At 40.8% G+C, this 16,055-nt stretch overlaps 1 protein-coding gene across 2 annotated transcripts in view; it reads left to right on the top strand.

Annotated features, from left to right (window-relative positions):
* Positions 1-16,055, top strand: part of TMEM71 (transmembrane protein 71) — a 221,822-nt gene that overhangs the window by 85,876 nt on the left and 119,891 nt on the right. For both annotated transcript variants that reach the window (XM_086966232.1, XM_086966230.1), the window contains exon 5: positions 2,302-2,477. In XM_086966232.1, the coding sequence (XP_086822358.1) occupies positions 2,302-2,477 (176 nt within the window). The remainder of the gene's footprint in view (positions 1-2,301; positions 2,478-16,055) is intronic.

Here is a 16,055-nt window from a genome sequence, read left to right as displayed (position 1 = left end):
TAATCACACCGTTATCGATTCTACCTAAACAAGATTCATAGGAGCAGATCGTGGACTCTAGTCATAGGAACTTCAATCCTTGTCTCGTCTCATTAATTGACTTCAAATTTCCAAAGGGGCCTTTAGGGTCCTGCACTGTCAGATTGGGCAAACCACGAAAAAAAACATTACCTATCATCCGCCTTCCTTGTCCTAATCCTGACAAAATTATGTCCTACTAACAGATTCTAGTAACACTCTTACTTTTTTTTTAGTTTAACATGTCATAAGTGACATAATAAATGCCGTTGCCGTTTTAAAGCTTTATTCGACATTTGTCATAAAAGCATTCACCTAGCCCTAATACAATAAATACTACACATAAAAATACTTTCTAAAAATACATATTAAACACGAATTGTCGAATAAATACATGATAAAAATACACTAAATTATCACACTTCTTAAAAAGTAAATTTTTCAAAAAAATTAGAATACAATATTTCATATGGCAAAGTGCAGAATTGATAATGTACATAATTTCATTGGGATGCGATTGCCATTAGCGATCGGGTACGAATTAACCATGACCAAGCCAGAAATTTTGCTACCCCAACCACGAGCACTGTGGAACAATCTGTTTCAAGTATCCTAAGAGCTTCAGATTGGCTACGGGTTCCCATATTTGAGCACACAGGTTTTAACCATTTACGTCTGGGGGACGAATACAATGGGCAGCAGAACAAGAAATGGGAGATGTGCTCAGTTTGTTCATTACAATGGTGACAGTGTTCATCCCATGCTGGGGACCAATGCTTCTTGAAGGCATTCACCGGGAGTGTACCTATGCGAAATTGAAAATAAAGTTTTCTATCATATGGTTTTTCGATGACATCCCAAAAGGATTCGCATGAGGGGTACATTTTTATATCTAAGAAGCGAGATGTTAGGCTTGTACTTGTACCATCACTAAACATTGTAAGATACACCATTTCCCAATATAGTTCTTTCAGCTTTGCCTTCGTAGGGAAGCAGGTCACATCTTTAGTGTCCCATAGATAGTCCAATTTCAGCTATAATAAATATATAATAAATGAGGTCATAAGCATTGCCTGATAGGGGCGAAAGTTGTAGTATTTTGACTAAACTATAACTGGTGTATTTTGGTGCTTTTTATTTAACATTCTCATTCCAACACCTAACTATAACGTCACTTTAACCTTTGTTTTTTCAGTGATTTCTTTTGCTTAAGTAGATCCAAACACAACTATAGCGCATCTATAGCGAACAAGATATGTGTAATTAAACAGGATTCCACAGTTTAAGGATATCTTCCCAAAATTTACTTCCATGGAGTTGTGTATTTTTTGCACATACGTTCCTGTAGGTGCACACGTGTATCCTGTTTTTACGTACACTTCGGTATAGTAAGTGCTCATTAGTATTTTATGCATGCGCATGCAACATTAACCATTAACAAATGTGTACTGGCCTAATTGGAAATGGTTGCAATAATTTCTTTAATTTTATGGAAACAGCCCCACAAGCGGAGATCACATGCAACCAACTAGTAGCACAGTCTGTGCTTCTTTCTTATCTGGGGATACTTTGTGATTCCTCACATTCCTGGCAACCCCTTCTTTTTGATTTCAGTAATTTTTTATTGAAAATTATATTTACATGGTGTGAGACTTATACATGGTGAGTAATTAAAGAACATTTCTTCCAGATTCAAAGCAGCGGTCAGTAAGGTTGGCCTCACGGCCAAAAGTTTGGGCCACACTAACGAAGCTACCCATTTTGGCTTTAAGCCCGATGTACTTAGCATGTACCAAATTTCACTCTAAACTGTTTTTTCAACTATCCTAGTGCTGTGATGTCCCTTGGGCTTTATAAAATACAAATACTAACGTGGAGGCTGTAACTAATGTCTTTAGGGCCACGTGTGTGCCATTGGCATGTTATGGTTACGGAATTTGGGGCCAAGTTCCTGCATCCCAGCTTCAGGTGGTTGAAAATTCCTTTTTGAAAATCTTGCTCAAAGTACCAGCTAGCACTGCTTCTGAGATTCTGCATGAGGAAGTGGGCATGGAGTATATTTCAGATTTGATAGACTTCCCCGTCTGCTATTGTGTGCTTTTATGATTCTCCTAAAAAATGAAATAAAGCTTACTCTACTACTACAGTCTGTGCTACACTATTTCAACTCCCAATGTTTGCACAGAGGGAGATGAATACTTGTTAACCCAATGCTATAATTAGGTTCAATTAATTAAACAAAGTGTCAGAATCCTGCATTAATGCATCCCTATGTCTTCTCAGAATTTTTAGAAGAAAGAAGAAAAAACTCTGCAAATCTCTTGCCAGTCTTTTTGACATGAGTCAAAGTAACTCCATGGTGGGCAGCAGTGCGATGAGTGATGTGGTACCACCACACGGATGTGATTTTGAGGACAGAGAGGAGAGTGATGCAGAGGACGAAAGGAACATCGACCCTGGTAATCACATTAGAAGGTCACAAGTGTACCTATGGGTAGATATGCGAAGTACACCAGCTGTTTATTATTCAGTTGTAGAACATTACGTTAATAAAAGCTGAAATAGTTGATGCTTCCAGCTGAGGCAGAATTTAAATTTGGGGGTGAGAGGCGTGCAAAATCGAAATCGTGTAATTGTTTTCTCAAAAGGATGTCAAATGAGAGGAACATTATGTGAAATTGCACAAACATCATCTGAAATGAACTTTGAGGTATCTTGAGTGAATGTTTTTTGTTGAGTATTTCCTCTGTAGCCACAAACTATACAATATTTCACACAGGCTTAATTCCGACATTTTGTATAGTTTTCATAGCAAGTAATGACACCAGTTACGCAAATTGTGCAAGCGTAAAATAACATTTCACACAGGTGTAGTGGTAATGGAAAAGAAGTGCTAAATTCGGAAGCAAATCCACCACAGTCTTATCACTTTCATCGCTAGCATAGTAAGGCAGAGGATTTATTTCTAGATTTAGTACTTCCTATGGATGTCAGGGAACGCGGAAAAAATGAGATAACTGGTGCACTTTTCCTAAAGATTTAGATAATTCTACACCATGCACTTACTTTTAAGAGTACTCCTGGAAAGTGGTGACTGTCGCAGCTTTCTGGAAGTCCACCAGGAATTTTTGGAAATGCAAAAAAATGAGTACATCTGCATCCAAATGGCGTTAAACTATGAATATAGAGTTATATCTATTTTTTTAATTGGTCCGTAGGTGTTTAAATGGCTAAAAACTCCAATGTAGTGGCGCCTAAAACATTTAGCAGCTAGACAGGCCAAAAGATTGCCATCTAATTTCCCATTAAAAAAGTGCATTAATACTGGTTTGCTCATGCAGCTGCCGAGGCCGAGTCGTTAGAATGCTAGGATTAGCACGAGGGACACTGTGCTCCCTTTGACCCCTGATGTCCCTCAAGAGTCTCTTGTTGGCTGCTGAGGGGCCAGGGTAAGACCTAATCAAGTAAACTACAGAAAGAAGACAAGATTAATAGAGGCCTACTTTTTGACCCAGACACTATCTTCAGTATCCTTGAGACCAAGGGCAGCAGGGGCAGGGAAGGGTGTAGCAAAGAGCGAGGTAAGGGTAGCAGGTGCTTCCTCTTGCTGTCCCTAATTACCATCCATGGTGGCATTGCTGTAGTAAAGCAACAACACCATTTCTCTCAACAGTGGCCAGATGGGACCATACCTTGACTAAATCTCAAGTTTGAATTCTCCTTCAGGAGAAGAAAAAACTTGTGTGTGGCGTTTGCTTGGATTTTGGATAAATCGGATCGCGAGCCAACATTGCACTAAAAATATAGCTTGTGAGTTAAATCAGCGATTGTACATTTTATATGTTGACCTTTTGGAAAAGTGCTGCTTTTTCAAATAAAAAACAATTTTACCACTCACTAATAGCAACAGGATTGCTCACTGAATTCACAAATTGTAAGCATTTACACATGTTGATTCGATAGCGCAAACCCAGCTACGTTCATTGGAGAGATGTACAAAACTGGATGCATAGGAAAGTTGAACGGAAAAAGGGGGAGAGAAAGAGTGCAGGCAGAGGAAATGGGGTTACTAGCTAGAGTCAAAAGTAGATAAACTGTTGCTTAAATAGAATGGATCGTGCCAGATCTGACGGCAGACAAATATCCATATCATAGGTGCACAGTTAGAGAAGGCTTGGTGTCTTTTCTTCTTTCTAGCTTTCTTTTCTTTAGTTTGAAGGGGTTGGTGCTGCAAATATGGTGCAGAGCTCAAGTTTGCTGCTTTGTAGTTGGTGCAGCAAGGATATGGACTGACAGAGTGAGGCAGTAGAGTTATTGGAAGGTGAACGAAATTCTGTTAAATTTCCTGAGACCCTTAATCAGTTACGCTGAGGTAATGACTCTCTCCAGAGGAGCTTATATGCTTAAGGGATGTGGGTGAGCATGGTGTTGCCTCCACCAAAATGAGACTAGATCAGGGTTTGTACATACATACGGACGTCTTCTTATGGAAGAGAACTGTTGCTCTGTGGAGCATGGTGAGTTGGTGCCAAGTGATTTGTAGCTCCTTGGACTATGTGAATGCTGAATCTGAGGACAGGGACTGCAGAAACCCAGGAGTTGACGCATATGAGCAGTTGTGGGCTGAAGCCATCATGGTACGTTGCTGAGAGCTTCATTAATAGACATTATTTCAGATAAATTGGAGGCCAGTTAGTCCTGCCCAACTAAATTGTCTCCAAAGAACAGCTAGACATCTGGAATGAGAACTGATGGAGAAGCCTGATCTAAATAAATGTAGTTTTTATCTTAGTTTCATATAGTACCATAATGTAGATGAGACACCAGACCAGGCAGGAGGAAGGGCAAGGCTTTCCAAGTGCAATCACACTCTATTTTGAAGCAGAGGATGAGGGAGCTTATTTCTGAATCCATTTTGTCTTGGTGGTCCTCCTGGGTGCTGAGGTTCAGTCGAAGAGCCAGGTCTTGAGATCCTTGCTGAATTGGGTCAGCTATGGGGAAAGCCTGAGGTGGAGAAGCAGGGTGTTCTAGGTTTTGGCAGCAAGGTAGGAAAAGGATCTTCCTCTGGTCCTGGTCTTGCAAATCCGAGGGACGGGGGCAAGGGCCAGTTCGGAGGAGCGGAGGTGTCTGGTGGGTGCGTGGAATGAGAGGCCGAGGTTCAGGTATGCTGGTCCAGCGTAATGGGGGGCTGGTTAGGCGTGTGTGAGGAGCTTGAACGTGACTCTGATGGAGAGAAGAAAGAGGTAGAGTTCTTCAGAACTGAACAAAAAGAAAACATATTTTCAGGGAATTGTTGCAGTCCATTCTGACAAGACTGAGGGAGGATATGGGCTTTCCACCACCAGAGGTATATGGTTCTTCCTCAAGAACAGTTCTCTAGAATTTTCAGCAATGGACTCAACTTCAGCCAGCCTGAATCATATGGGATTTCCATTGTATGAATTTATTATGGATGTTTACCTAAGGATATTGAATGATCCTATCAAATCTTGCTCTGATGTTTTATGTACTATCTATCCTCTAAGATTGACATGAAAGTCTTCTTTAGTCAGCCCACTGCGGACTTTATATCACACAGCTCTAGATGGATCTCCAAATAAACTACTTCCTAACTTTGTAAAGTGGTTCAAGGAAACAAGCCACTGCTATATAAAAACAAAGAAATAAATAAACAAAAAAGAACTGCATTACTGAACAGGATAGATGACACCCAGGCAGATTGGTTGTAGTATACATTTCCATCAGCTCAACCAATGTCCTTGTATCCTATTGATTGCAAATAAAGTTGCTGAATATTCTAGCTTGACCCATTTGCCTCCCATCTCTGGTCCCAGAGTTTGTTTAGAGATTGCTAGATTCACAGGATTGGGGATTAGGTGAAATGGAAGTCAGTCAATCAAGTTTTATATACCACTGCTAATCACATGAAAGGGTGTCCAGGCGCTTGCAGGTCCCTGAAGGCTCATTCAAGCAGCCAGGTTTTGAGGGCCCTTCGGAATTCAGGAAGTGAGGTTATGTTCCTTAGCTGCATGGGAAGGCCGTTCAGGTCTTTCTTGCGATGTAGGAGAAGGAGTGTCCTCCACTTCTGCTTTGGTGGATGTGGGGAGTGTGGGCAAGTGATAGGGAGGCAAAGTGTAATCTTCTCGATGGTTGGTGGAAGTTCAGGAAGTAGTTATTGTAGGCCCATTGTGTAGAACCTTGTGTGTGTTGGTCAGCAGCTTGAATTGGTATCTCGTTTGTACGGGGAGCCAGTAGAGTTGCCTGAGGTGGGGTGTTATGTGGGTTCATTGTCGGAAGTCAAGGACGAGTCTGGGTGCTGCGTTCTTTATGGTTTGAAGTCTCTGTAGGAGGTGTGTGTCTATTCCTATGTAGAGAGCATTGCCAGTAGATTAGCAGCTGGTGTATGGAGTCTTGCCTTTTCCATTTATTAATGGCTCATTGTACTGAGCAATGAGCCATTTGCAGAGGTGATAGTAGTAGTAGTTACATTTCGGTCCTTCAGGAGCTAATGTTTACAGCTGAAAATCTGTCAGTAGCCCAGTTTGGAAAATATCCCATTTCCCTTTCTCTCAAGTTCTGTAGCATTCTTGAATCAAACGCCTAAAAAGAGTATCTTGGTTACTAGGAAAATTATGATGTTAGGATACATTGATAGATAGGGGTCATCCAAAACCCAGGAGGTAGGCTTAAATCATATGAAAAAATTAAAAAAAATTAAAAAGTAATATAGAATCTCCAAATGTTCTAGTTTATCCAAAATCTGCTGCCTGCTTAAAATTCAAAAGGAAAAAAAGTACATTTTCCAGCATTAAAACAAAATAGGGCAGGTCATTACCAGAGACACAGAAACAACAAAAGTGTTCGGAGGTTTTTAGGGGAGCTTTACAAAAACAAACGCCCTCATATCTAAAAAAAAAAGCTGGGAATTTATAGGCAAATTGTGTCACCTGAGTATGAGGAACACAACCTAAATAAACCTATTCAAACAGTGGAAATATTAGATACAATCAAATCTATCTCCTCTGACAAAGCACCCTATTCTGACGAATTCCTCATCAGTTTCTATAAATCATTAGGTAATGAAATCCTCGAGCCACTAAAAATGGTAAAGACTCCCTAGAGCTGAAAAATTACAGGCCCACAACCTAATCAGTATGGATGCTACAATATTTGCAATGGTTCAAGCAATTTCCGAACTCATCCATAAATCCCTAGACAACGAAAATATCTGCACATTTTGTCATATTACTGAGAAGGTTTGCCCAATCCCAGACTCGGCTATTGGACTAGATGCAGAGACAGCTATCGACAAAGTGAGCTGGCCTTACCTGGAAGCTGTCCTGCACCATCATGATCCAGGCACACATTTTATCATCATGACTATGGCACTATAAATTCAATGCTAGAGTTCGAATAAACTGTGACCTCTCAGACCCAATCACACCAGGTCAAGGGACTCACCAAGGATGGCCCTTATCCCCACTTGTTTTTTTATTAGCTCTTGACAGTCTTTTACAAGCCATAAATCTCTGCGAGGATATTAGTGACTTCTAATTTAAATTTGACATACTAAAAACAGCCACATACACAAATGACATCATAATATTGTCAAAGACGTCTTAGCTCTCTTAGAAATTATCATTACTTCTCCATCACTTCAGGATATACCCAGAACAAAGATAAGGCAGAAGTTCTCCCAATAATCCCTTTATTCCTCTCTGATAGTATTGCCCTCTCCGGCCTTCATTGGCAATCCAAATGTAATAAATGCCCTGGTATATGGGTCACAAATTGTCTACTAGAATCAATTAGGTACAACAAATAGAACACAATTACAAAAATTAAAAAGTCTTCTGGATTTCCAGTCTCCAAAATAGTTATCTTCGTGGGGACAATTTGAAACTTTAAAAATGCTTATTACCTCTTTTATTAATTTCACATCTAGCATGCTCCCTATCAGACTATCAAATACATTTTCAGCTATAAATAAAGTCATTGTCTCGTTTTTATGGAATTGAAAAAACATGAGTGCCTAGAACAATCTATGCTATGATTAGATCAATTCCAAGGTGGGTATAATTTTCACAATTGGTTTAATTTTGCAAACTGCATCCTTGACTAGTTACGGTATTCGCTAGCTCTCTGAAAGGACCAATTTTCAGCCATACTGGATTGAAATGGAACTTAATATATCACCAAACTGCTTTCTAATAAGCTGATCAAGACTTCGCACTTACAACAAATATTACTGGACTTAGAGTCAATCTGATATTAGACAGCAAACTAAAAAACTAGATAGTAAAAGTCTAAAATGCTGAGTCTCTATGGAACAACAAGAAGGCTCACAAAGATACCCATATCAATCTTACTCACCCTTCACTGCTGTGGCAGCATACATGCAACACAGGGATCATTCACCCCAGAATGGAATCCCAGTAGTCAAGGCTTTCATGGAAAGTCTTAAGAGAGCCATACCTCCTCAAATACCTCCTGCCCCCATGTGGAACCTTAACATAGTCCATGAGGCTTATGGGGCCACCTTTCAAACCTTCACACTCATGTCCCTTACAGTTCTTTTCCTAAAAGGTAGCCTTCTTAATGCATTACTTCCCTTTAGGTGCATTAGTGAGTTACAAGCACACATATTACATAAACTATTAATTCAGGTTCACAGATATAAGGTGGTTCTGAGGACCAATCCTAAGTTTTCTATAAAGTGGTTTCACCATTTCACCTTAATCAGACAATAGATCTCAGAGTCTTCTTTCTGCAGTTGGATTCAGTAGTGGAAAGAACTTTACACATGTCTAAAAAATTCTTATGTACTACATTGACAAGAATGAGTCTTTTTGTAAGGCTGATTAATTCTTTTTCAGCCTTCGCAAAACCTTCCAGGGAACATCACATCTCTAAAGTAGGCACAACAAGTTGGATAATCAAGTGAATTCAAACTTGCTACCACAAAGCTAAGAGAATCTTACCTGAACCTCCAGGGCACACTCCACCTGTAAGAAAGGAGCAATCAAGACTTCCTTAGGGAACGTTTCACTAGTTGACAGCTGCAAAGCAGCCACCCGGTCAATGCGCTTTCACTAAGCACCACCGTGTGGGCATTTTAGCTTGATAGCTGGCTGTGGTTGGCCAGACATCTCCATCATCTACTCGCTATCCACCACTTATGGAGGGCACTGCTTTAAAGTCTTTTCCGAGCATATGTATCTACAGTCACACATGCTACCAACAGAAAATGTTGCTTAGCCTATAAGCGTCTGTTTATAGCATGTGGCATTGTACATCTGTCCTTTTATTACTCAGTTAACACAGGAGATAACGGTCCACTAATTAGATCAAGGGTACTGCGTTTGTTACATACTCTTCCACAACTTCAATCACTGTCCTCGGTTGAAATAAAACGCGTTCTGTTCAATGATAAAAATGATCTGTCCGAAGTAAAGGTAGAATTTGGTAAAGTCCTGCACCTTCGATAATTCTGGGTAACTGTGAATTATTTTGGAATAATGGCTTTGATGTACAACCAGTACACATATTACCGAAATAGATAGCTTGGAAATAAATGATATTGCTAAAAGATTTAATGCCATATTCTGCATAACGCAAAAAAGATCACTCACCCTACAGAATGCAGCCTGTTCGACAGTCATTCAGATCAACCCAGTAGGCAGATTTGTTAGAACCTTGCAGCAAACAGTAATAGTCAGAATCGGGATCAGGAGCTATCCTGGACTTGGTTACCAGGAACAGTGTGGAGACGTGTGGCTCAAATGGTTAGAGCAGCAGACCCTGATGCAGAGGTCTTTTCCGGGACCAGGGTTCAATACCAGCGTCGGCGGGTCTTGAGCTCAATTTCCTTGGACCTGATAATTCTCGCCTCGTGCCTAGTCTAATCATGGGTCCCATGCTGCAACTCTGGGCAATAGCTTGCTTAATCTCCACAACAGCCCCAACAGCGCTGGGATGCCTGGCTTCACCTTGGGGGTGCCAGGAGTGGACATTCCACAGGGAAAAACCAGGAAGGGTTCCTAAGCGGTATATGGACAGCGCCAGGACACCTCCGTTTGAGGTAGCTGTGCGCTTTACAAATGGCATTTACATTACATTGAACAGGAATAAATCTCAAAATGTTATCCATCTGTTAGCTTTCCCAAATGCTTCCTCTCCTTTCATGGAATCTGGGAAGCGGGGCTACATGAAAAAAACAAATATCTAACAAAACTAAAGGTGATTATAATTTGTATACAAAAATCTTGAGCTAAAGATACTTTCTAATAAATAAATACTATGACATAAATGACATAAATAGCTAGTAATGCAAAAGGGGCAATTGCTATTCTTTTATCTACAGATTATGACTTGGTTATCTGATTACTCGGTTAACATTGCACGAAAAACAATATAACAGCCTATTAGACAAGTGTCAACAAACCATTTGACCCGGTTTGAGGAATTGCTTAGAGGAGTTTTAAGTGACACTCATCTGGTAGCCAGAATTTATAAGGTGCTAACTGATAGAAAGAACACCCTGAGAAAGACTCACCAGGAGGAGTTTGGTGAGTCCCTCTCAGGATTTAAGTTGGAAGCAGTATTCCATTGTAAGATTTGCTTATGTGGCACTGGAAACCCATTCAATAAATAAGAAACAATCTGCCTTGAAGTGGAGGGTATGCTGAGAGGTAGGCATCTTGTCACATATTTTATGGAATTGCACTCGCATAATGAGCTTCTGGAAAGAAGTAATGGGAACCATAGAGGGAATCTTGGGCATTAAGATGCCAGAGTCCTTTCAAAGTATCTTACTAAGTTAGTTTGCTGTCATGAAAGGAAAGAAGACGAAGAGGGCCACTGATCTACATAAACGTTCTACTGGCGGCTAAACAATCACTTCTACCTAGGGAGATCTCGAAGGGTGCCCCATGTTCGAGTTTGATATTTTACATTAAAAAAAAGTTTTGACCTGTCCCTTTCTGCTTCCTTCTCTCATTTGTGCTGAATTTCTTTTTGGTGGCTTTAAGACTTTGTCAATTTACCACTGCTAAACTGTGCTAAAGTGCATGTGCTCTCTACTCTAAACATGGTGGAATTGTCTTACATCCAATTAGCATATTTAATTTTCTTTCAAGTTCCAAGTTAGTAAGCTACATATGCCCATGGCCTGTAAATTAAATGTTGCTAGTGGGCCTGCAGCACTGATGCCACCCACTTAAGTAGCCCTTTAAACTTGTCTTCAGCCTTCCATTGCAGAGCCTGTGTGCGCAGTTTTAAACTGCCCTTTCAACCTGGCAAAATAAACCTTTTACCAGGCCCAAAAGTTTATTTTTAAAACATATAAGTTACCCCTAGGGTAGGCATGAACAGCACAGAGGGAGGGTCCAATGTAATAAAAGAATTGTACATGTACTACCACATTTTGCATGTCCTGGTAGTGGAAAACTCTTACATTTGTTTTTCACTACTGCAAGGCCTCTCTCTCCCATAGCATAACATTGAACTTGCCTTATTACATTACATTACAAATACTTTACACATTGCCTCTTGGTTAAGCCTGACTGCTCGGTGCCAAACTACCAGGAGGTTGAGCACTGGTTAATTTGGGATTCAATTGTGCTCTACCCTTACAAGGTTGTGGTTGCTGATTGACCAGGGTTCAGACCCCAGTCAACCAGTAACCCACTTGCTAACAGTAAGTATTGGGGATGGGCAAATACACATATGTAGTACAGGGCAGGCAACACTCTTTCGCATTTCCCAGGGGCATAGATTCTGGGGCAGGTGACACCTTAAATAAATACATTCTTGGCTTAGTAGTTGGGTCTGGGAGCCCTGAGTCGGGTCTGCTTTGTCTGGTTTTTTTTGTCATCCTGATTTCACTAAGAGGTTGTAACTTACTCATTTTTTGGATCAGAAACATACAAATATATTTATGCCCGGATCACAAAGATTTTGAGTCAGGGTTATATCACTCTTTAAATGAATGCCTGATGCTAAATAATTTTTGGTATTTACAAAATCACACAAATGTTGATTTGCCTGGTTTTGTAAGAAAAAGCAACACAACGCAGGTCATTGACCTGCTTTGCATTACTTTGTGTCAGGTAGGCATGACATGGGTGGTGCATGGGCATTCGTGTGCGTTCACCCCTGGATTGTGATACAAACATATATTCACAAAGAGTTGTGGACATGGATTTGAGCAAAAATAGTGTTTCTGCATGAGGTTGGCGTAATAAGGGGACATATCTTTATTTATATTCATTATTTCCTCTTTGCAGATGTGCTGCATTCTGCAACAGACATACAAAGGGAAAAAAGCCTCCAAGCATAGTTTTTGTTCATGAAGGTACTCTAGTTCTTACTACAAAAAAACTATCTTGACCATAATGCAGACACCTTTGCACTATGGTGCAAGGGTGCCTTCATTGGCCCGAAGCAGCCCAAACTGTTCAGCGCATGGAGAGAGTAGAACTGTTTGAAGATGCGGGACGAACGAGGTGAGGCAGGTACTATGGAGGGTGAGATGCCTTGACAAAAGTTTAACAACAGGATCCACCCCCTCGACCTATCCCAGGTAGCAGAAGGCTACCACCACAAAAAAAAGAAAAACAACTGTGATTTTCCTGACAAGTCGGTGGGTTGTACGTACAATCCACGCACACCATCCCTGCATGCCCTAGCGTACATGCTGGTCTTTCATTTTTTTGGTTCTGACGACAGCCATCCTGAGCCTGAGAGCCTCTGCTAAAACATGGCTGAACATGTAGATCGCTTTGAGGATAAGTGGGATCAATTTAATATCCCACATAAATCTTCAACTATATTTTTTACATTTACCAAGACTTCCCTCTTTAAAATGTATGTCCCGTTGACTGGAATTCTTGAGCAAATTTTAAAACTGCACTTTTCACTAATTAACTAATCATCACTGTTCTCCCCTCATAAAACCAGCTCCTCTGTAATCAGGTGCCACAGCACACCCTGGGAGCACTCGGCGACCAGGGTGGGAATCCTATGATGAAGCATGTCACTTACTAGGTAGGTGAGTGAGAGTTATTTTAAACACCCTGTCATTGTCAAGGCAGTGCACCTAAAATAAACATGCAAACGTGGTTATAGGTACAATAGGGAATGAAATAGGAGATCTGTTCTCATTTTCTTACTGTAGGAGAGTAGAACTGTGCAATTTCTTTGAAGCTATGGCACAGATTTGCTCTCCTCAGGACACGCAACATTACCTCTTTGAAGAGCACCTCAGTGACCAGTTTACCACAAAATTAGCAAACTTGGATCCATAGAAGTTCTCCTTGAATGGATGCAAATGTACTACTTTTTAAAATTCTCAAACGTTGGCAATAGTAGGTTTGGAAAGCTATGCAGTCTCAGGTTTCCAGGTATACTACTGGCAATCAAGCACCCCAAACCAATGCTCGCAAATAGTTTAACTACTGGCAATCCCTTGGGGTTGCATTCTAAACCATTATTTTTCATCCACTGTGCCACTTTATGCAGAGTGCCTGATTTAAGATTTATCAGGCTGAGTAAAGGCAGACAGGGTGGTGGAGAACTTTGCTGCCGTTACTTCCCCTGCCACGTTTAGAGATGTTTGCCAGACCAGTTATAGCAGTTCATGTCAATGTAAGAAAAGTGTAATGGACAGCTCCTTCAAGCATGACAACTGGCCATCAAACTTTTTCTAAGTTTTATATTTGTCAGAAACAAACTTCCAAAGTGGGAGTTTACTTTTGAAAAGAAAAATACTAATGACCCCTACACCAGATTTCTGCCATGGTGTGGGTCAGTCATTTATTTTTATTGTCGGTGGATATTTCTGGCGATGATGTACGGTAAACAAAAAAACATCTGACCATTAACTCAAATTAGGGCGTGCAGTTGGATGGCTTACTTATGAATGCTCCTCTTCCGTTGGACTGTTAAAGGAATTTTCCATTGACAGAGTACATTTTACTTCGTTGGTGTAAAACTTGTGATCCGTTCAACTCCAAATCGGGGTGGTGGACCTTGAGTATGGCAGACATTGTAATCCTTTGCCACTCGAACAAAGTAACTGTCCGCCAAATTTTAACTCAGCTCTATAGGCCCACCTAATGGTAATCACTACTGACCCTCCTCCTCATGGGAACAATCCACCCCAAACCTGGATAACCTCACATATTCACCCTGTGGACCACTGCTTTATTGTTTGAGAAATTTGAGATTCACACCCAACAAATCTTACCGACTAAGCTACGCCCCCGGATGGCCCACCTTGCTAAGACACCTTATCGAAAGATCATATGGTGCTGATATGCAACAGAACTCTAAGGGCCCTACAAATACTGCAACATGCAAGTATTTTTGGGATTCATTGCTCTTTAAAAGAAAATATTCTCCACTAATCCCTGAACTCAGGGCAGCTTTGGTTCATTTCATATAACAAATCTTTGTAGCAAATCGAACTTTTCTCTTTCAGTTACAAACCGAGCCCAATCGCCGGATGGTGTTCTACATTATTAGCTATTATTATTGTCAGCTGATTTATTTGGACTCCCCTGTTAGCGTTTATTTATTTGATTTATCATATTGCCTACGTGATCTAATATGTACCAGGAAATGAACATCAGCATTATGCGGTGTAATGAGTTCTTGCTTCTAAATAATAGCAGGAATCAAATCAATTGAATTTTAAGAGAGAAGCTATTAAGGCCTCAGGGTGAACAATGCAAGATGTCTGAAAAACCAATCTCAGTGGACAGGCTAAACGCTGAAGATGATTACCGGTAAGTCACAGTAGTGAGAGGCTCTTGGGGTCTGACTCACAAACACAGTGGAGACCTGCAGCAGATCCCTGGCCGCCATTTATGTTTTTCCCTATCTCCACCTGTGCAGAATCTACGTGTGACACAGTTTAGCAAGCACAGCAGTGGCACATTAAAGACGATCACTTTTTCTCTTGATTTCCTACTTCTTTTTAGTGGCAAATATTATTCTTTAAGGCCACTTCCCATTTTTAACACACAGTGTGAAAAATAGAGGGGTGCGAAATTTGCATAATTTGCTTTGCCGTAAATTTGGAATAATTAGTTTAAATTAGGCACAATTATGGCAAATGCAAAAACAGCATTTAGCACTATATTTTGAAGCAAAATGGATCCTTGGTGCATCCATTTTAAATGCGAGGACTTATTTTGCTTGAGAACAATAAAACAACAAGCATTTACAATGCAACGGTCTCGCCTTTGCAAACGTTAGAGCTATTGGCATTGTAATTGACAACATTTTTATTTATGTGTTGATTTTGAAAATAGATAAATAAATGGCATTGTCATTTACAATGCCAATAGCTTAATCTCTCGCAAATGTGAGACCTATAGCATTTGCACCCACACAGAGCAATACACAGAGCCACATGCACCCGCACACAGACAGAACCACACACACACACAGACAGAACCACACACACACACAGACAGAACCACACACACACAGACAGAACCACACACACACACAGACAGAACCACACACACACACAGAACCCCACACACACAGACAGAACCCCCCACACACACACACAGACAGAACCCCCCACACACACAGACAGAACACCACACACACACAGACAGAACCCCACACACACACAGACAGAACCCCACACACACAGACAGAACCCCACACACACACAGACAGAACCCCACACACATTCAACGCAGGTTTCAAGTTGTCACTTTACTACGTCTCTAACCACGACGACATGACCTCACTTTCTCGAGACAAAAAGGATTTTGGGAACAACTAAATGAGAGGCCGATGGACAAATATAAGCGGTAGAACTGCATTCTTCAAAAAAATGAAAATTGGACTATAATAACAAGACTTGAACCTGCTTCTCCAGCTATAAAGTTGGCAGCTTTGAGAGAGGGAAGGAGGGCGGAGGCGAAGAGACTGCTGGAGTGATAGTATGAGACGAGAGCGGAGGTACGAATGGCTGATGTCAGCAGCAAAGAGTTAAAGAGAGAAGCCGGCTTCAA

Source organism: Lissotriton vulgaris, chromosome 4_1 (assembly GCF_964263255.1).
Source record: "Lissotriton vulgaris chromosome 4_1, aLisVul1.2, whole genome shotgun sequence".
NCBI classification, from domain to species: Eukaryota; Metazoa; Chordata; class Amphibia; order Caudata; family Salamandridae; genus Lissotriton; species Lissotriton vulgaris.
This window is presented reverse-complemented; position numbering and strand designations above follow the sequence as displayed.